Source organism: Scylla paramamosain, chromosome 34 (genome assembly GCF_035594125.1).
Source record: "Scylla paramamosain isolate STU-SP2022 chromosome 34, ASM3559412v1, whole genome shotgun sequence".
In the NCBI taxonomy this organism is placed as follows: Eukaryota; Metazoa; Arthropoda; class Malacostraca; order Decapoda; family Portunidae; genus Scylla; species Scylla paramamosain.
In genome coordinates, this window is record NC_087184.1 from 3,357,501 (window position 1) to 3,380,000 (window position 22,500).

Sequence of the window (22,500 nt, forward strand, 5' to 3'; positions counted from 1 at the left end):
GTTAAAAAAACCAAAGCTATTTTTCCCACAGGAATCAATGTAAAATGGATTAATCTATTCCCAGACACTTGTCCATCCTGTCTTAGCTTCTTATGACAGATGCTCCCTCTGGTAAGATGGCTGCCTCACAACATCTTTAGCTCAGATATTATTTATCCAGAAAGGATGTATTGAATGAACTTAGTGACACAAAACTCATCAGAAGATGCTGTTTAGATGGTGCAAGTGTTCTCTTTGGCACTGATCTAGTGAGGGAAGCCTTACAGAGGAACACAGAGAGAAGCAGCCCACTTACCACCAAAATGAAGGTGATCATAACTGACATCTTGCTGCTGGCAAAAGCTATTAGGAAAATGCAGTTGTGCAGTAGTGATGGCATTGGGTGTCACTGAGAGAGAGCCACCTTTGGGATTAAACTATAAATTAGTGAACTGCATTTTTTGCTCTGTCTTTTGATATTTGAAATCAAGTAATTTTGTTCGAAAACTGAATTATGGTACAGCAACCAAAGCAATTAGGAATCTGAAATTTTGTTTAAAAGCCAATTTGTTTGAAAAGGGAGGCATTCAATAACTGAGATTCTACTCCGTGTGTGTGTGTGTGTGTGTGTGTGTGTGTGTGTATATATATATATATATATATATATATATATATATATATATAATTCTAGACCGAATTATCGTACCACAACCGAAGCAATAATGAGTTCAAAATTTTGTTCGAAAACCAATTTGTTCAAAAAGGGAGGCATTCGGTAACTGAGGTGTGTGTGTGTGTGTGTGTGTGTGTGTGTGTGTGTGTGTGTATATATATATATATATATATATATATATATATATATATATATATATATATATATATATATATATATATATACAGTAAAATCCCTCTTATCCGGCATTCGAATATCCGGCAGCTTCAAGTATCCGGCACATTTTTCCCCGAGCCTTAAAATCAATAAAAAATCAATGTGTACTCATAAAATCGATTAAAATTCCCGCGCGAGGCATACTTTGTCCCCTCGCCACCAGAGCGCACTGCTTCACACCAACCGTGGCCCACTGCACTGTGTTTACTCAGTGACTCAGTCCCGTGTGTGCACTGTTTATCGCCTGACGCCTTCATCATGCCTAAAGTTGTAGAAAAGAGGAAGCGTGTTGTGCTTACACTTAAGCAGCTGATCAGATCAGCTGATCTTTGTTATGGTAAGATGCGCGAGTGTAGCGTGGTGATTGTGGACATAATTTCACTTCTATTCAAGTATCCGGCATGTCGGCGGTCCCGTTCACATACAGAGAAGTGGGGTTCATATCCCCTTGTTCCATCCCTTTCAGTCACCTCTTACACCATGCAGGGAATGCAGTGGCAGTATTCTTAGTCCTTGCCACTTTATCATATCAGGAAATTGGAAAGAATACAAAGAACAACAACTAAGAGTTTGTCCAAGTCACAAAAGCTAATACATGTTGAAAGACTAAAAGAAATCAAAACACCAATACTTACAGAAAGAAGGGAAGGGAACTAATTATGGTACATGTATTTAAGTTAAGTAATGGACTGGAAAAGTGGCTAGAAAAGATTCATTATTGAGGAAACAAAGAGAGGTTAGATATTTGAGAGGATACAAAAAGTTGAGCAAGGGGAGGTGCTTGAATGACATTAAATAAAGGTACAGCTTATTTCATAGAAATTTAGTTACCTGTAATAGATTTAAAAATGTAACAGTGGGGATTTTAGATGAAAGAAAGGAAAACTATACAAATTTAGATACAAAGACAGGGTCACATGAATATAGCTCAGGTCCTGTGTACTGCAACATGTAAAATCTCTCTCTCTCTCTCTCTCTCTCTCTCTCTCTCTCTCTCTCTCTCTCTCTCTCTCTCTCTCTCTCTCTCTCTCTCTCTCTCTCTCTCTCTCTCTCTCTCTCTCTCTCTCTCTCTCTCTCTCTCTCTCTGCCATGACCATACAGAGCAGTACATTGTATGTTCCTTAACCTTCCTCTGTGCACCAGACGCCTTTGAATATTACCTGTTCCACTTTGCACACTTCCTGGTTGGTGGCAGTAACAGCAGCAGCAGCAGTGGGATGGGCCAGCGATGGACCCTGACCTGGTCAAACGGCTGGTGATGCACTGTACCCAACACTGCTGGAAGAATACTTGAAAGCCTTCCTCCCCTGTGATGGCTCTTTGCCCCCTGGCCCCCCCAGTCCACCTGTGTCCCCAAGGGGTGTGTTGGCTGCCAGGTGGGTGGTGGTGCTTTTGTTGACCTTATATTTTTATGGTATTGAGTCAAGCTTGTAATGTCCTGTCTCTTGATAACAAATTGTCATATTTTCATTAATCCCTAACTGCATCAGTCTGCAGCTTATGGAAAAGGTGGGTGACATGTATGTGTGTGAGGACGTTTTTCCATCTTCAGTCAAATACAGGAGGGTGATAACTGTTGAGCGGGACCAGAGGACTACCTGCCTCCACCTGACCTCTGGTGAGCAGCCATGGTCAGTCACTGCATGAACTTGGCAATGTCAGAAGGCAGTGGTTGTGCCGTGACATATACACCAAAATCATTACTATCATTCTCAAAGAAACAAAACATGTGTAATATTTTTCATCCTTATTAAAGAAATGGATGTATTCAGATTCATCTTGAGGCAATAAACAATTGATGTATCAAAAAGAAAGATGAGTATTGTGACTGATAAGGCAGGACAATGGGCAGGAGAATCCCTATGGGGCCACACCTAAGCACTCACTACAAAATGGTTCTGCTACAATATACTTAATATAAAGAGACAGCCAGCAACCAATTTCATAATACATCCAATCTCTCTCTCTCTCTCTCTCTCTCTCTCTCTCTCTCTCTCTCTCTCTCTCTCTCTCTCTCTCTCTCTCTCTCTCTCTCTCTCTCTCTCTCTCTCTCTCTCTCTCTCTCTTTCTCTCTCTCTTTCTCTCTCTCTCTCTCTCTCTCTCTCTCTCTCTCTCTCTCTCTCTCTCTCTCTCTCTCTCTCTCTCTCTCTCTCTCTCTCTCTCTCTCTCTCTCTCTCTCTCTCTCTCTCTCTCTTCCCCTTACCTTGGTGTTGAGGATGAGACACAAAGCATACACCCAGCGCACCAGGAAGGCCACCTCCATGCTGCCAATGGGATGCAAGTCTGGGTCACCCTCATACTTGAGGTCACGGTGACGAAGACCATAGCGCAGCTGATGCTGACCTGTGACACATAAATGTCTAGAACACGAAAACATCTACTACTGTCACTATTAATTCCTATTATTTCAATAAATAATACTGTTGTTGTTATTACTATAACACCACTATCAATGCTATTTTCATAACTACCACTACCATCAATACAACTACTACCACACTTGTTACAATCAACCATCACTTTCCCTGTTCCTCCTGTAACCATGACTACCACTTCTGTCAATTATTACCACTACTGGTGATGTACTCATTATTTTTTAGCATTGCTAGTGTCACTAATGCAACTGCTATTACTGTTGATGTTCCAACTAGCAAAGCCATCGCTTAGCTTGCTACTTTCACCTCTGTTACATCTGCTCTAAATTCAGTATTTTAAGAAGTTAATAAATTTTTAATATTACAGGACTTATTTAATTGTATGGCATCAATGACATCACTTACCATGTGCTGTCAGCACAGGTCCCTCTGAGGTTTCCACATGCTCTGGAACACAGGAGTCCAGTTGTTGATTCTGACTATGGTAGAGGTGATGGGATGAGGCATCCAGATGACTTCTTGGGGAGTGACTGCCACTGCCATTATTCACTTCATGAGGGCAGGGAATCTGTCAACATGGGCTCCATTAAGCATATGATATTGTCTTCTAAATGAGTGATAGTCTTTGCTGGCTCCTTTAAAAATGCTCACAACTGCCATTTCCCTCCTACATGATGAAAAAAAATGATAAATTTAAAGAAATATGGAAAACAGCAACAAATTGTAAAAGGCACAAAATGTGGGTTAGGTTATGTTAAAATTTTGTAACATTCTTTGTGTGTATCTCATCTTTAATTAAATTATGATAAACTCACCATCACTAAAATTCACCTACAACCACGTTAATATATGGTAAGTCAGCCAGCATCTGATCATGAGATCTTGCTCATATTGCCTATAAGCATTCAAGCATAGTTTAAGGGAAAGAGCTTCCTCGTGGCCTCCTGCCGGGTAACATCAGTTAAATTCAGGAAAAGATCCTAGAATTAAGACAGCTAACACTTTCCCCCCTCTGTAGTCTCCTTCTGCAGACAAAGCTGCCAACTCAAGGCTAGTTTTTGGTTTCTGTGCACACTTACCTCGGAGCCATGACAGCTGCATCAGGTGACAGGTCTCCGACCTGCCCTAGGTGTCATAAGCTCTTTGCCTCATATGGGGGGCAGAGAGTTCATGAGCGAGCATCCCATGTTGAAGAGTTCCACTCTGAGGTGGCGAAACTCACTCAGACCCAGTCCAAAGTCCACTGGGACCAGGAGGAGCTGGCGGTGATGGCGACCTTTGAGGCACAGCACCCTGGTGTTAAGAGCAACCAGGTGCTGTGCGAGTGGGTTGTCCCCCACCAGTTCTTCAAGACCGTCAAGGGTGCCTGTTGAGGCCATCGCTACAAGTCCCTACTTAGGGACTTAAGCGTGACCCCACCTCAACAGGCTGCCTCTGCACCACTTCTCCCAGGGAGCCCTATACAGCCCCCTTCACCATCCTCAGGGGACATGGGGTATTCTACCAAAGCTCACCAAGTTTATCCGAAATCTCTATGGGAAAGCTGCGACCAACATAATGGGTGATGTCTTTAAGATCCGAAGGGGTGTCCTGCAAGGGGACCCCTTGTCCCCTTATTTATTTGACATCATGTTGGACTGGGCTCTGTCTACCCTCCCGGCATACGTAGGGGCACGTCTCCCGGCATACGTAGGGGCACGTCTTGCTGGGCAAGACATCAGCTATGTTGCTTATGCCAATGATGTGGCCCTGACAGTTTCCACTAGTGTCAGTCTCCAGGCGTCACTTGATGCCAAAGTGGGCCACAACAAGTGTGCCACAATTAACATTGTGGCTGACAAGTGATGGAAAAAGTGGTTGGTAGACACCTTCACCATCTTCACTGCATGGGGAATCACCCTCAGAAGTCTGCAGCCATGCCAGACTTATAAGTGCCTGGGTCTTGAGATCGAGCTGACAAAGGGTCGTGCTGAGCCCGGTTGGGCGCTAGCCTCCACGATTCAGGACCTGGGATGCCTCCAGACGGCACCCCTAAAGCCCCAGCAGAAGCTCTGGGCGCTGAATCAGGTCCTGATTCCCCGGCACCATTACCAACAGGTGCTGGGCATTCCATGAAGGGCCTCCTCCTGCGGTTCGACCAGGAGGTCAGTAGGTTTGTCTGTAAGGCGATACATCTGCCGAACAACACACCTAATGCTGCCCTCTGTGCTAGGGTTGGCAATGGGGGTCTGGAGGTACAGAGATTCACGTCTCTTATCCCCACCCTCAAACATAGAATGCATGAGAGGCTGGCCGTGTTTTTGGATGACAGGGTGGCCAGGAGTGGCAGGGGCTTACTGCAGAACACCAGGCACAAGCTGCCTGGCCACTCCTTTGTCAATGCTGTTAAGACACGACTGGACTTGGTTAGCACTCGACTTCGGTCGTCCAGGGGCAGACCATCAGCCCCGGTGCTTTGTGACCTGGGATGTGGGCGTCTGGAATCTTTGGGATACATCCTTCAGGTGTGTCCTGTTCTTGTGCCTAAGCCCACGGCTCTCCACGATTATGTGTTAGCCCTGTTGACTAAGCTCCTTGTTAAAAGGGGGCTACATGTCGTATGGGAGCCAACCATACGTACGGCAGCTGGGGCAAGGAAGCCTGCATTGTCCTCTGGGACAACCGGCAGAGCGTGGTGCTGGATGTCCAGGTGGTGGCTGACTCGTCAGCCAGTGACTGCCTGGCTCATGCCCATGCTATTAAGGTGTCCTATTATAACACTGAGGACGTCTGCACTTTGGTAAGGGAATGCCCCGGTCACTCACCCGTCTTTTCGACCTTGACAGTCAATTAGCGGGGGTTGTTTGCGTCTGCACCTTACAACACCCTCTGAGACTTGGGGCTTTCCACGGCCGAGCTCTAGCTCTTGACAGTTCAGTCGCTTGAGGATTCAGCGTCAATGGTTCGGGCCCACTGTGACATCAGAGGGAGTGGGCGAGGATGACCTTAAGCCTCAAATATTTATGGCTAAGCCCACCAACAGTGGGCAAAATGCACTGGGTCACCCCCTACCACCCTCCTCATGGTGATGGTCTTGGATTTTTGGTCGAGGTTGCACTGTTCTGTCAGTGTCCGGGTCACCAGTTGCTTCCTGCTTTGTTGCATAGTTAGTTATTTCTTAGTGTGTACCTATGAGTTATGTACACCCTGTACATACCATACTATGTACCTACCTAAATTTCATATATTTAATTTAAAATCAATACAAAACTATTATAATTTTGAAGCCAAATACAAAACTAAGTAAGTTAAGGGAGGAGAGAGAAAAGGGGAATCTAAGTTTACACACACACAAAAAAAAAAAAAATAAATAAATAAATAAAAAGTAACAAGTGTGCATGTGCACACCAGTAACCTGTGGCTTAATGGCTAATCCTCTCCCCTCACAACACTGGCAAGATGTAGATAGATAAGGTGTAAGTAGGAGTAAATTTATTAAATTACTGATTAATTACATAACCATACGTTGTTGGTGAGAGAAATTGTCCTCTGATCTTATCCTTTCAAGAAAGCATCTAAAAATATTTTGGGGGGCAAATGACAAAAAGAAGATTCAATGAGCATACAGTATCTTGTAAATGTTCCCTGCTGTGGTGGAAGTAATGACAGCAATGGAGGGAGGGGTTCCTAGTTATCTGTCCTCTTCAGTGTAATTCCACATCCATGACTCACAAGGAATACAATAAAGTGCCAGACATTCTAGATGCTCAAATTTTAGGAATATTAATTGTACTATTAAATAATAGTCACAACAATGAATGAGAAATAACTTACTCCAAACATGGCAGACAGATGCCGCTGAGCCATTTCCAAGTGTACAACTGTTTTCCTTACATCTTCGGCACTGGACTCTTCCTCTAATGTGACTGATGACTCAAACAGTGACTGGACAAAGCTACTCCACCATCTTGCCTTACGGCGTACATTCCTCACTCTTTTTCTCATCCTAAACCTTCTAAACCTTGGTTTAACACAGCTTGTTCTCGTGCTATACATGATAGAGAGATGGCCCACAAAAGGTACTTAAGCCTTCCATCACCAGAATCTCATGCACTTTATATTTCTGCCCGGAACCATGCCAAGTCTGTTCTCCAACTAGCCAAAAACTCCTTCATTAACAGAAAATGTCAAAACCTTTCAAGATCTAACTCCCCTCGTGATTTCTGGCATCTAGCCAAAAATATCTCCAATAACTTTGCTTCTTCTTCTTTTCCTCCTCTACTTCAACCAGATGGCACCACTGCTATCACATCTATTTCTAAAGCTGAACTCTTTGCTCAAACCTTTGCTAAAAACTCTACCTTGGACGATTCTGGGCTTGTTCCTTCCTCTCCTCCACCCTCTGACTACTTCATGCCACCTATTAAAATTCTTTGTAGTGATGTTTTCCATGCCCTCGCTGGCCTAAACCCTCGGAAGGCTTATGGACCTGATGGGGTCCCTCCTATTATTCTCCAAAACTGTGCCTCCGTGCTTGCACCTTGCCTAGTCAAACTCTTTCAGCTCTGTCTGTCAACATCTACCTTTCCTTCTTGCTGGAAGTTTGCCTACATTCAACCTGTTCCTAAAAAGGGTGACCGTTCTAATCCCTCAAACTACCGTCCTATTGCTTTAATTTCCTGCCTATCTAAAGTTTTTGAGTCTATCCTCAACAGGAAGATTCTTAAACATCTATCACTTCACAACCTTCTATCTGATCGCCAGTATGGGTTCCATCAAGGCTGCATCTCACCCCTATTCTGTCCACCTCTCTAACACAAGAGTTAACCAGTATTCTCAATCATTCATCCCTTTCTGGTAAACTCTGGAACTCCCTGCCTGCTTTTGTATTTCCACCTTCCTATGACTTGAATTCCTTCAAGAGGGAGGTTTCAAGACACTTATTCATCAATTTTTGACCACTGCTTTGACCCTTTTATGGGACTGGCATTTCAGTGGGCATTTTTTTTATTGGATTTTTGTTGCCCTTGGCCAGTGTCCTTCCTACATAAAAAAAAAAAAGCAAATTGGGTATTTTCTCTCTCTCTCTCTCTCTCTCTCTCTCTCTCTCTCTCTCTCTCTCTCTCTCTCTCTCTCTCTCTCTCTCTCTCTCTCTCTCTCTCTCTCTCTCTCTCCAGCCAAAATGTAAGGAAAGTAATTGGATCACCATTAGTACCTAGTGAAATTTTTTTTTTTTTTTTTTTTTTTAAGGAAAGTTACATTACAATATAATGTAAAGAGGAAGTGTTGATTTTTTGTTATTTATTTATTTATTTATTTATTTATTTCTATTTTTTTATTTATTTGATTTTTTTTTTTTTTTTTTTTTTTTTTTTTTTTTTCACTTGTCATTTCAACTCTAAAAAATGCAAGTAAATATGTTATAACAGCATAAGAATGTATTGTGAAGAAGACAGGACAGCACCAGTGAATAGTGAGGAGGACAAAGCTGCACATGTGTCAGCTGTAACTGCAGCCATATAACCAGTCAAACAAACACACACTGGGTCATCGAAGGAGATGAGATATTGTTGTCCAACCTCTACTCATGGCTAAATTACAACACCTAGAATTATGGCAATAACACCGTTGTAAAGAAGAAGGGCTAGCGTTTTTTTTAATAGCTCTATGTTAAGTATATAAGGAATTATGATTGTGGGAAAATCAGCCACTTCTTAAGAACCCTCGCACTGAGACAATGACTTGCACCAACTTGCCTGTCCTTTAATTAAGGGTTAATGAATTTACTGATACTACTTGCATATACTGTCTGGTCTACTTTCCAGTGATCTGTTATTTCATTTTTAAAACCATGTCTACATTTACTGGATGTTCTTAAATTTTGGGCTTCCTTGCTGACACAGTGCTACATCAATGTCATTGCTACACTTTTGTAAATTATTATCATGCTTCCTCTTCCCAAAATTTCAGCTTCAAGATAGTGGAATTAGCCAGGCTTGATGTATGTACTGTTTGAGTTAATTAGCTTTCTTAATTTGTAAACTACCACTTAATGTCACCTTTGGTTGTGTTTGGTGCACCACAGGCCAGGTTGTGCAGGGTCACCGAACCTGTACATGAGTGGGCTGGCTACCTCCCCCATCACCCCTCGACCTCTCCACCACCTCGGCCAGTCTCCTCACAATCTCTCGGAGGCACTGGGAGGGGTTGGAGAGGCGATGGGTGCAGCAACTCACACCTCTCCACCACATCTGCACCACCACTCTGCTGCCATTGCTGCCACCACTGCTGCAGCTTCTCCTCATGGAGTGAATCAGCCAAGTTTCAGTGTGTGGACCAGTCAGGTAGTGTGATTATTCTGGCCTTGTTACTTCTCATACTGTCTCTCTTTTCCTCCTGTTTTCTTGCTCACTTTTACAGTTCTTTTTCCCCACTCCACTTCTGGTGTCATTTTTCTTACTTTGTATTATTGTCTTGTATACTTCTTAACATATCATTTACTTGCACATTGTTAGGTATTTCTCCCAATGCCATTTGTTTCATTTCTACCAGTTGTTCATGCCTTATCTTTGTACTTTAAAAGTACAAAGGTAAGGTAAGTATTGTTTATTTTACATTAATCAAGAACATTATTAGGACCAGAAATGACTTCAGGAACACATAATTCAACTGTTCTATGAGAAAACTTTTTTCTGATATTTGTTTTTTATCTGTTGAACTATCAGTTGATTCTCTATTCATTTCTAGGTCATAGAACAATTATGCACCTCTTCAAAGCTTAATTATTTCCAAAGTAGTCTTCTGAAAGATGCTTTCCCCCAGTATCTTTTCTATTGGATACAGATAAGCACTGTTAATGGAGTGATGAGATCATTAGCCAGGAAAAAAGTGGCATGTTACGGTAGCCTTGACATTGAGGAGAATAGCTTCTGGAAGGGTGCTTGATATTGTCAGTGCCTTTAAGAATATATGATTTGTTCAGATATGTGCATATAACAGTTGGTTTGACCAGTGAAAATACATGAGTAGATTTTAAATTATTTGCAATAAATGTCCTTTTGTAAAGTTTAATGATGAGTGGCCGGAGGAATAGAGGAAATGACAAAGAAAAATGCTATTCAAAAGTAGGAGGCTACCTACATCAGTGGAAAGTTGTTGTGCCTTTTGGTGATGAACACGGCCACACCACTCCACACATGTGGTTCTTCCACACTGCTGCATTACATTGGGGCCCAGCTGGGTCACTACCCACTGCTTGCTGTGCCATGTAGTTTTCATGTTTTCATGCTGCCACATTAGTCACTGCCTCGGACTGTTGTGCTGGGAGACCTTGGCACTCCATCTCAGCCACTCTTGTTGTTGATCCAACATTTAAGCCTTGTCCCTTACTGTTGCACACATTACTGATAGAGGTGTCACAACATGAGCAATGATGCCTGTAGTTTTATTGTATTTTATTCCATAATTCCTGGTTCTACTATGCTCCTGGAATAGAATGGTTTCCACCAACCCGACAGCCCTGGTGGAGTTGATAAAGCTGTCTAATGTCTTGATATTTATGCATTTTTCCAAGACAGTACATTTTCTTTTATGCTTTTATGCTGGTTATTACTGTTTTATGTAAACAATAGTTGAGAATTCATTACAGGGAAGATGTTTACTTCAACATGAATACAATATATTTTACTAACACTAGTATTGTAATGTTGATAAAAACAGTAATTCTGTCATTAGCAGTAATAGTAATAATAATAAAAATAATACTGTTGCAGGTGTTGGTTCAGGTGTTAATTGAGATGTGGGTGAACCAGTGTGTGCCACCCGGTGCCACGTCCCGCAACCTGGCAGCACCAAGGCCCAGCCACCACCCTCACCACCTAGCTGCTTCCACAGCTACTGCATCACAGGTCAGTGCTCCACATCATAACTTGTTGCCATCAGCATCGGATGTTTACATTACATATCTCTCTCTCTCTCTCTCTCTCTCTCTCTCTCTCTCTCTCTCTCTCTCTCTCTCTCTCTCTCTCTCTCTCTCTCTCTCTCTCTCTCTCTCTCTCTCTCTCTCTCTCTCTCTCTCCAAAACACAACTAAGGAGATGCTATACGTATGTGTACTTAGTTGCCCCCACTCTTGTTGTAATCCTAAGTGTCAGTAATGGAAGAGTGAGAAAGTGTTAGTAGCAGAGGACAGAGTGATGCTCAGTCAGCACCAAAAGTATTGGCGCGAAAGTCTCGACCATTATTTTTGGCGATTTGTCAAGCACCACCTCTCTGTACCCAAGGAAAACGTCAAATGTATTAGCACGAAGGGTGTTGGTAGCTGGGGTGGAGCTTTGTCAGCCACACTTGCCAATTTCCTGCCTGTGTGCCTGAGGGATTACTTTTTTGTGACTGGTCACCATGTGCAACTTGCAACTTGACCTGCCTTCAGTTTTTGGTTTGCATATAGACTGCCTTGAGGACCACAGCTCTCAAAGGAGAAAATTGCAGCTATTGCATCCCTGATTGCCTTAGGGAAAAAGTAATAAGGAAATTTCCTTAGGGAAAAGTAATAAGGAAATTTCCACTCTAAGCAGTCCAACACTGGAGTATAAAAATCACAGATGCTGGAGTTGAGAATCTACCCCATCACAAATCTCACTCTGAGAGAGCCTGTAAAGCAACTAAGAGGACTCTCAAACTCATCTCACATCAAGTAGAGGCTGAGCCCCGTGTAACAGCAAAAGAAATAAAAGGAAAGAGTTGTCTGCTACTGACGGAGGTCAGCGCTTATATGATCCAACAGCACCTCAAGGATAACTTCTCTTATGAGCACTGGGGCCATGACAAAAACCATTGCTCACCAGGAAGCAAAGACATAAGTTATATTTTGTAAGAAATATTTGAATTAGGACCTGAAGCAATGGGAGCATGTGTTATGGACTGACATGGTGACCTTTACAGTGATCGGAGATATAAGAGGGAAGGTGTGGATGAGGTCAGGCATGGATCCATACTTGCCAATGTACATGCAAGCCACAGTCAAACACCTTGATTCAGTGATGGTATTGGGTGCCTTCAGATACTGTGGAACAGGGAGGTTTGTTGTACTGCTTAGGAATGTAACTGTGAACAAGGACTGCTACTTGGAGCTCCTCACTGAATGCCTTGAGAATTGCTTTGGCTGCTGCCAGTCCAAGGTGTCTCAACAGGATGGTAGACCATTCCACATGGCAAAATTAAGAAAGGACTGGCTTGAGTGGATTGGTGTTGACTACATCAAGGAATGGCCAGGGAAATCCCCAGATCTTAATCCTATTGAGAACATCTGGGGGCTCATCAATAGGTGCCTCTGGGGGAGGAACACCTCTACCTACCTTAAGCTCGTGGAGCACCTCCATGACATATGGGACAACCTTGAGCCCTGTCTCCTTCAGCGGCTGGCTGAATCTGTTCCAAGACTCCAGGAAAGTTGTGTAAACCGTAAGGGACTCCCCACAAAGTGAGTACCCTCTACTCGTTTCTTTTTAGCCTTTCATGTTGCATAAACATGCATTGCAAGGTGGTGTCATTACTTTGGCACTAACTATACACACACACCACTACCTCACTCTACCTCCACATTTACTGTGGATAGTTTATTTTGTTGTGGATCTCATTTTGGCAGAGAGGCTTGACTGCTCAGGGAAAGGTTGGAGGGAGGTGACAGCTGAGGAAGGTGTGGATTTGAGAGGGTATGAGTGAGGTAAGGACAGTCCAAACACCCTATTACCCCTATTTTAAGGCTTACTGAGCTGTTCACAGCCAAAACAATTTATCAAGTCCCTATTTATGTATGGAACTTGCCACTGAGTGTTATGGAACCTTGTTAATAGATGTATATAGATCTTGCACTTAGAGAGCTGGAGGTAAATTAACAAATAGTGAAGTGATGGAGATGGTCAGACTGATAGAGGTAGTGGAACACATCTTGAGCTGATTTGATTATGTTTAGATGGTGGAAGGAAGTTGTGGATGTGAAGTGTGTATATAAATGGGAGGAGTGTCGTGTGTCATAGTGGAGTGTGTGGAGAGAAATAAGTCTTGACCACCACCTTGAAGAAGTTCTGTGTACGGTGTCACTATGGAGAAATAGCTCAATTGTAAAAGTATTTAGGCTTCAGTATATTTGATTAAATTATTACTATCATTTATGATTTTAGGATGCTTGGTGACTAGTTCAAGAGTGCCATTGTAGATGTGGATGTAGAAAAGGTGATGTCTTGGGTAAGGGTTACTATAAGCACCTACATTTCCTGAGATCACATAATGTTAGTATTGGAAAAGCATAACTGATTACACCAAACAGAGAGACAGCTGATGCTTTATCGATTACACAACAAATGCAAGAGAAAAGACTAGCTGAGAGTAAAGAATTTTATGTGATACTATGTTGGTCTTGATAGCATGCTAAGAAGAGTGGTGATAGATTTTGAAGAAGTTGGAGATTGAGGGATGGGTGATTATAGTGATGGAATTATGTATTGTTGCCACTAGATCAGTAAGGCTGAGTAACACTAGATCAGTAAGGCTGGATAGAGTAACATTTTTCTCTAAGTAGATATATATCAGCCTTGTGTAAGGAAAAACACTACCATTTTGTATGTTTATTGCAGAGGATAAAGTTGAATCAGAAGGTAAGATCAGGAGATGGAAACAGGCATGGAGTTACTTGAGGATGGTGGCACTCTTATAATTGAAATATTGTGACTAAACACAATTTGCAGAAAGGGTGTGAGTTTTGTTTTTATTTTCATACAGTGTGTGTAGCATGGAGATACTCATAAGATGTAGTGGGATCAGAATTAGATGAATAGTATTGTGGTGCTTGAGTTTGCATCATAGCAGATGGGAGAGTTGGACCATAACAGATTGACCATTTGGTTATTCTTATCATAAGCTTATTGATACTGTTGCCTTCCCATACCATCACTCTGTACTGAAAAGCTAATTTCTGCCAAATATCCAGACATTTGTATAGCTTAAACACCAGCGTTCACGTCTTTCTACCAAACATGCCAGAGTACAGTGATACTTTTTGGTATACAACCAAATGCAAAAGTTTGTTTTGGGGCATTTTCAAGAAAGGGAGAAGCATGGATGGCTTAGATTGACATTCAAACTCCAGGTGTTCCTTTACCAATATGTACACAGGAAATGCAAGAAATAAAGGTGTGATGTGAAGGTAAAATAAAGTTTGGGATATATGCTGTTGTTGCATGTGGCCTCAGTGTTCATCTTCATTGCATTGTTTCTTGAGCCTGTGGTGGATGACATCCCTTACTTGGAACACAGAGCCACTGTCAAGTTTCCTCAGCTTACCTTCCCGTTTTCTGCAGATACCTATTTATCAACCAATCTGAATGAAGGATGAATAGCTTAATGAGTTGTTTGCCAAGCACACTATTCTGGATTTGAACCAAGACCCACAAATTTGTAGCCAGATATGCTGGGTACTGCATCTCAGAGGTGTGCCAGTAATTATGCTGGTGGTGGTGGTGGTGGTGGTCCATCATAGTTTTTTTTTTTTTTTTTTTTTTTTTTTTTTTTTTTTTTTAAGTAAGGACACTGGCCAAGGGCAACAAAAATCAATAAAAAAAATGCCCACTGAAATGCCAGTCCCGTAAAAGGGTCAAGGCAGTGGTCAAAAATTGGTGGATAAGTGTCTTGAAACCTCCCTCTTGAAGGAATTCAAGTCATAGGAAGGTGGAAATACAGAAGCAGGCAGGGAGTTCCAGAGTTTACCAGAGAAAGGGATGAATGATTGAGAATACTGGTTAACTCTTGCGTTAGAGAGGTGGACAGAATAGGGGTGAGAGAAAGAAGAAAGTCTTGTGCAGCGAGGCCGCGGAAGGAGGGGAGGCATGCAGTTAGCAAGATCAGAAGAGCAGTTAGCATGAAAATAGCGGTAGAAGACAGCTAGATATGCAACATTGCGGCGGTGAGAGAGAGGCTGAAGACAGTCAGTTAGAGGAGAGGAGTTGATGAGACGAAAAGCTTTTGATTCCACCCTGTCTAGAAGAGCAGTATGAGTGGAACCTCCCCAGACATGTGAAGCATACTCCATACATGGACGGATAAGGCCCTTGTACAGAGTTAGCAGCTGGGGGGGTGAGAAAAACTGGCGGAGACGTCTCAGAACACCTAACTTCATAGAAGCTGTTTTAGCTAGAGATGAGATGTGAAGTTTCCAGTTCAGATTATAAGTAAAGGACAGACCGAGGATGTTCAGTGTAGAAGAGGGGGACAGTTGAGTGTCATTGAAGAAGAGGGGATAGTTGTCTGGAAGGTTGTGTCGAGTTGATACATGGAGGAATTGAGTTTTTGAGGCATTGAACAATACCAAGTTTGCTCTGCCCCAATCAGAAATTTTAGAAAGATCAGAAGTCAGGCGTTCTGTGGCTTCCCTGCGTGATATGTTTACCTCCTGAAGGGTTGGACGTCTATGAAAAGACGTGGAAAAGTGCAGGGTGGTATCATCAGCGTAGGAGTGGATAGGACAAGAAGTTTAGTTTAGAAGATCATTAATGAATAATAAGAAGAGAGTTGGTGACAAGACAGAACCCTGAGGAACACCACTGTTAATAGATTTAGGAGAAGAACAGTGACCGTCTACCACAGCAGCAATAGAATGGTCAGAAAGGAAACTTGAGATGAAGTTATAGAGAGAAGGATAGAAACCGTAGGAGGGTAGTTTGGAAATCAAAGCTTTGTGCCAGACTCTATCAAAAGCTTTTGATATGTCCAAGGCAACAGCAAAAGTTTCACCAAAATCTCTAAAAGAGGATGACCAAGACTCAGTAAGGAAAGCCAGAAGATCACCAGTAGAGCGGCCTTGACGGAACCCATAGTGGTGATCAGATAGAAGGTTGTGAAGTGATAGATGTTTAAGAATCTTCCTGTTGAGGATAGACTCAAAAACTTTTAGATAGGCAGGAAATTAAAGCAATAGGACGGTAGTTTGAGGGATTAGAACGGTCACCCTTTTTAGGAACAGGTTGAATGTAGGCAAACTTCCAGCAAGAAGGAAAGGTAGATGTTGACAGACAGAGCTGAAAGAGTTTGACTAGGCAAGGTGCAAGCACGGAGGCACAGTTTTTAGAGAACAATAGGAGGGACCCCATCAGGTCCATAAGCCTTCCGAGGGTTTAGGCCAGTGAGGGCATGGAAAACATCATTGCGAAGAATTTTAATACGTGGCATGAAGTAGTCAGAGGGTGGAGGAGAGGAACAAGCCCAGAATCGTCCAAGGTAGAGTTTTTAGCAAAGGTTTGAGCAAAGAGTTCAGCTTTAGAAATAGATGTGATAGCAGTGGTGCCATCTGGTTGAAGTAGAGGAGGGAAAGAAGAAGAAGCAAAGTTATTGGAGATATTTTTGGCTAGATGCCAGAAATCACGAGGTGAGTTAGATCTTGAAAGGTTTTGACATTTTCTGTTAATGAAGGAGGTTTTGGCTAGTTGAACAGACTTGGCATGGTTCCGGGCAGAAATATAAAGTGCATGAGATTCTGGTGATGGAAGGCTTAAGTACCTTTTGTGGGCCACCTCTCTATCATGTATAGCACGAGAACAAGCTGTGTTAAACCAAGGTTTAGAAGGTTTAGGACGAGAAAAAGAGTGAGAATGTACGCCTCCATGCCAGACACTATCACCTCTGTTATGCGCTCAGCACACAAAGACACGTCTCTGACACGGAAGCAGTAGTCATTCCAAGGAAAATCAGCAAAATACCTCCTCAGGTCCCCCCAACTGGCAGAGGCAAAACGCCAGAGGCACCTTCGCTTAGGGGGATCCTGAGGAGGGATTGGAGTGATAGGACAAGATAAAGATATGAGATTGTGATCGGAGGAGCCCAACGGAGAAGAAAGGGTGACAGCATAAGCAGAAGGATTAGAGGTCAGGAAAAGGTCAAGAATGTTGGGCGTATCTCCAAGACGGTCAGGAATGCGAATAGGGTGTTGCACCAATTGCTCTAGGTCATGGAGGATAGCAAAGTTGTAGGCTAGTTCACCAGGATGGTCAGTGAAGGGAGAGGAAAGCCAAAGCTGGTGGTGAACATTGAAATCTCCAAGAATGGAGATCTCTGCAAAAGGGAAGAGGGTCAGAATGTGCTCCACTTTGGAAGTTAAGTAGTCAAAGAATTTCTTATAGTCAGAGGAGTTAGGAGAGAGGTATACAGCACAGATAAATTTAGTATGAGAGTGACTCTGTAGTCGTAGCCAGATGGTGGAAAACTCGGAAGATTCAGGAGCGTGGGCACGAGAGCAGGTTAAGTCATTGCGCACATAAACGCAGCATCCAGCTTTGGATCGAAAATGAGGATAGAGAAAGTAGGAGGGAACAGAAAAGGGGCTACTGTCAGTTGCCTCAGACACCTGAGTTTCAGTGAGGAAAAGAAGATGAGGTTTAGAAGAGGAGAGGTGGTGTTCTACAGATTGAAAATTAGATCTTAGACCGCGAATGTTGCAGAAGTTAATGAAGAAAAAGTTGAGGGGGGTGTCAAGACACTCAGGGTCGTCGACAGAAAGGCAGTCCAACCTGGGGACATTTATGGTCCCCTCCCCAGATGGGGACTCCGAGGCTGGTGTAGGAGTCGCCATGATGATTTTAAAATTTTTGAGTGAAGGGTGTGTGTGTTATTAGGTGCTTGTAGTTTTGTGTGGAGGAAGAGAGTTGTCTTTAGAGGGCAGGCTGTGACTGCCCCCTTGTGTTGTGAGACACAAAGGGAAATGTTCAGTGAGGTCACAGCTGGGTTTAATGATAAGTTCACAGCACCCCCTGAACAGTGCTTTAGACCTCACTGGGAGTAATTATCGTTTCGGCAGGTGTCTACTGCCTCCTTCTATTAATGAAGGAGGTTTTGGCTAGTTGGAGAACAGACTTGGCATGTTTTTGGGCAGAAATATAAAGTGCATGAGATTCTGGTGATGGAAGGCTTGAGTACCTTTTGTGGGCCACCTCTCTATATCATGTATAGCACGAGAACAAGCTGTGTTAATCCAAGGTTTGGAAGGTTAAGGTTAAGAAAAAGAGTGAGGAATGTACGCCTCCATGCCAGACACTATCACCTCTCTTATGCGCTCCGCTCACAAAGACGGGTCTCTGACATGGAAGCAGTAGTCATTCCTAGGAAAATCAGCAAAATACCTCCTCAGGTCTCCCCAACTATCAGAGGCAAAACGTCAGAGGCACCTCTGCTTAGGGGGATCCTGAAGAGGGATTGGAGTGATAGGACAAGATACAGATATGAGATTGTGATTGGAGGAACCAAACAGAGAAGAGAGGGTGACAGCATAAGCAGAAGGAAAAGGTCAAGAATGTTGAGCGTATCTCCAAGACAGTCAGGAATACGAGTAGGGTGTTGCATCAGTTGCTCTAGGTCGTAGAGGATGATAGCAAAGTTGAAGGCTACTTCACCAGGATAGTCAGTGAAGGGAGAGGAAAGCCAAAACTGGTGGTGAACAATGAAGTCACCAAGAATGGAAATTTCTACAAAAGGGAATAGAGTCAGAATGTGCTCCACTTTGGAAGTTAAGCAGTCAAAGAATTTCATATAGTCAGAGGAATTAGGTGAGAGTTATACAGCACAGATAAATTTTGTTTGAGAGTGACTCTGTAGTCATAGCCAGATGGTGAAAAACTTGGAAGATGCAAGAGCATGGGCATGAGAGCAGGTTGTTGCGCACATAAACGCAACATCCAGCTTTGGATTGAAAATGAGGATAGAGAAAGTAGGAGGGAACAGAAAAGGGACTACTGGCATTTGCCTCAGACACCTGTGTTACAGTGAGGAAAAGATCAGGTTTAGAAGAGAGACCACGTATGTTGTAGAAGTTAATGAAGAAAAAGTTGAGGGGGGTTTCAAGACACTTAGGGTTAATATCAGAAGAGCAGTCCAATCTGGGGACATTTGTGGTCCCCTCCCCAGATGGGGACTCCAAGGCTGGTGTAAGAGTCGCCATGATGATTTTTTATTTTTGAGTGAAGGGTGTGTGTGTTATTAGGTGCTTGTAGTTTTGTGTGGAGGAAGAAAATTGTCTTTTAGAGGGCAGGCTGTGACTGCCCCCTTGTGTTGTGAGACGAAGGGAAGTGTTCAGTGAGGTCACAGCTGGGTTTAATGATAAGTTCACAGCACCCCTTCATCCAGTGCTTTAGACCTAACTGGGAGTAATTAAGGTAACATTTCGGCAGGTGCCTACTTTTTTTTTTTTTTTTTTTTTTTTTTTTTTTTTTTTTTTTTTTTTTTTTTTTTTTAGGAGGGACACTGCCCAAGGGCAACAAAAATCCAATAAAAAATAAATGCCCACTGAAATGCCAGTCCCATAAAAGGGTCAAAGCAGTGGTCAAAAATTGATGAATAAGTGCCTTGAAACCTCCCTCTTGAAGGAATTCAAGTCATAGGAAGGTGGAAATGCAGAAGCAGGCAGGGAGTTCCAGAGTTTACCAGAGAAAGGGATGAATGATTGAGAATACTGGTTAACTCTTGCGTTAGAGAGGTGGACAGAATAGGGGTGAGAGAAAGAAGAAAGTCTTGTGCAGCGAGGCCGTGGAAGGAGGGGAGGCATGCAGTTAGCAAGATCAGAAGAGCAGTTAGCATGAAAATAGTGGTAGAAGACAGCTAGATATGCAACATTGCGGTGGTGAGAGAGAGGCTGAAGACAGTCAGAGGAGAGGAGTTGATGAGACGAAAAGCTTTTGATTCCACCCTGTCTAGAAGAGCAGTATGAGTGGAATCGCCCCCAGACATGTGAAGCATACTCCATACATGGACGGATAAGGCCCTTGTACAGAGTTAGCAGCTGTGGGGGTGAGAAAAACTGGTGGAGACGTCTCAGAACTCGTAACTTCATAGAAGCTGTTTTAGCTAGAGATGAGATGTGAAGTTTCCAGTTCAGATTATAAGTAAAGGACAGACCGAGGATGTTCAGTGTAGAAGAGGGGGGCAGTTCACTGTCATTGAAGAAGAGGGGATAGTTGTCTGGAAGGTTGTGTCAAGTTGATAGATGGAGAAATTGAGTTTTTGAGGCATTGAACAATACCAAGTTTGCTCTGCCCCATTCAAAAATTTTAGAAAGATCAGAAGTCAAGTGCTCTGTGGCTTCCCTGCATGATATGTTTACCTCCTGAACATCTATGAAAAGACATGGAAAAGTGCAGGGTGGTATCATCAGCGTAGGAGTGGATAGGACAAGAAGTTTGATTTAGAAGATCATTAATGAATAATAAGAAGAGAGTGGGTGACAGAACAGAACCCTGAGGTACACAACTGTTAATAGATTTAGGAGAAGAACAGTGACCGTCTACCACAGCAGCAATAGAATGGTCAGAAAGGAAACTTGAAATGAAGTTACAGAGAGAAGGATAGAAACCATAGGAGGGTAGTTTGGAAATCAAAGCTTTGTGCCAGACTTTATCAAAAGCTTTTGATATGTCCAAGGCAACAGCAAAAGTTTCACCAAAATCTCTAAAAGAGGATGACTGAGATTCAGTAAGGAAAGCCAGAAGATCACCAGTAGAGCGACCTTGACGGAACCCATAGTGGTGATCAGATAGAAGGTTGTGAAGTGATAGATGTTTAAGAATCTTCCTGTTGAAGATAGATTAAAAAACTTTAGATAGGCAGGAAATTAAAGCAATATGACGGTAGTTTGAGGGATTAGAACAATCACCCTTTTTAGGAACAGGTTGAATGTAGGCAAACTTCCAGCAAGAAGGAAAGGTAGATGTTGACAGACAGAGCTGAAAGAGTTTGACGAGGCAAGGTGCAAGCACGGAGGCACAGTTTCGGAAAACAATATTGCCTCTTCCTTGAGGAGGACTGGAAATGTGGGAAGCAGAAGCAAGAGTTCTAGTGTTGGAGTGAAACTGTGTATATTTGTTACTAAATGGAGGCCAAATACATTGTTGTTTGCAGGTGACACTGCAGAGTATAGAAAAATAATTAGATAAATTTTTAAAAAATTAAGAATCTGTTTTTTAGATACATGTGAGGCCCAAAGCTTTATGTGGCCTTCATCATGGGGTGCGGGAAGCTGGCAGGTGAAGGAGTAGCCCTTGCCTTGGGTCAGCTGAAACAATTGGTCTCTACGATACACATTTCTTGGACTGCTGGTACTACATGTAGGGTCACTGTGACCTCACACAGTGACACCTGGTTTTTCTCCCATTATTATTTCTAGACAAGTTGCAAGAAAAGACCTTTGCTAGAATTAAAAAATTCTTTCAAGTTTGGTATGTAGATTTCTTTTATAGGCACTGTGTATTGTATACCAAACTGATCCACTTTAAAGGAAGGCAGCCCAGACAACCTGCCATGTCTTGTTACATTAAGGGAATAAGAACACTTCGATGAATGTTTGCTGTTTCATTGCTCTGCTCCTTTTAAGTCACCCTTTATGATGCACAGTACCAGTATTCTTTCAATTAGTTGTGATGTGCAGCCAGGTTAAAAATAAATCCTGTAAAACTGGACATTTTCTTTGGATTAGAAAGGTAGAAAGTAGGATTTTTTTTGTTACAGTATCTCTGCCATTCTTTTAAAGCAGGAAATTTGCAAACTAAAACTTCAGCATTTCTGTTGTATAATTTTCTTGAATTACACTCACTATGCAAACTTACCATCATTGAAGAAATATAGTGGCATCTCAAATGGTATGGAATAGAACATCATGATGAAAACAAGTAAAAAAGGTGAATATAGTGTGAACAGAATTCTAGTCCTGCAGGACTAACTTAGTACTCAGAGCGTTGGCTGTACCTGTCCCACATTGTTGTCACGTTCACACTTGACAGGCACATGATGATCTCTCTCTCTCTCTCTCTCACTCATACTGTCACCCTTTGCCTTAATTTATTTAAAATTATAATATTTTCTATACAACTGCATGGCTTATTGAATGGTTTCTAATTTGAAAGTGGAAGAATAACTATAGGTCTTCCAGTATACTTGGCAACATATACAGGTCACGCAGCGTTGCTGTCCCAGTGTCCTTGACACGTGACTCCCTCATGCTGTGGCCAGCTGGTTTGCTGCAGGCCTAGATCAGATCATTCATTCCCGGTCACTCCGTCACTGTAGAAAGTTCTCCAGCTTCCTACTTGCGTGCTTTGCACAGCTGAGCAAAGGAAGTTATTTACAGTGCTGCATGTAGGCCTGATGGCTCCTTGCAGCTTCCCATATTTTTTTATTTTTATGTTTTTATATTTTGTGTAAGAAAAAGCCAGTAGAGGACCTTTCTTGCCACCCTTACGAGCACTTGTTC

General features: G+C 42.6%; 1 protein-coding gene and 1 long non-coding RNA gene across 3 annotated transcripts in view; one reads left to right on the forward strand and one right to left on the reverse strand.

The window, feature by feature from the left end:
• Positions 1 to 2,108: 2,108 nt before the first annotated feature.
• Positions 2,109 to 22,500, forward strand: part of LOC135090039 (sphingomyelin phosphodiesterase 4-like) — a 79,029-nt gene continuing 58,637 nt past the window's right edge. The window contains exons 1-3 of the mRNA XM_063986272.1: positions 2,109 to 2,244; positions 9,308 to 9,566; positions 10,995 to 11,129. Coding sequence (XP_063842342.1) covers positions 9,339 to 9,566; positions 10,995 to 11,129 — 363 coding nt within the window. The 5' untranslated portion in view covers positions 2,109 to 2,244; positions 9,308 to 9,338. The remainder of the gene's footprint in view (positions 2,245 to 9,307; positions 9,567 to 10,994; positions 11,130 to 22,500) is intronic.
• On the reverse strand, positions 2,896 to 8,553 carry LOC135090041 (uncharacterized). Of its 2 annotated transcripts, XR_010261742.1 has the most exons (3): positions 7,057 to 8,553; positions 3,649 to 3,811; positions 2,896 to 3,211 (listed from the first exon to the last, which is right to left on the reverse strand). It is a non-coding gene; the product is annotated as an uncharacterized LOC135090041 (long non-coding RNA). The 2 variants fall into 2 exon arrangements; XR_010261741.1 differs by having other exon boundaries at positions 2,896 to 3,811.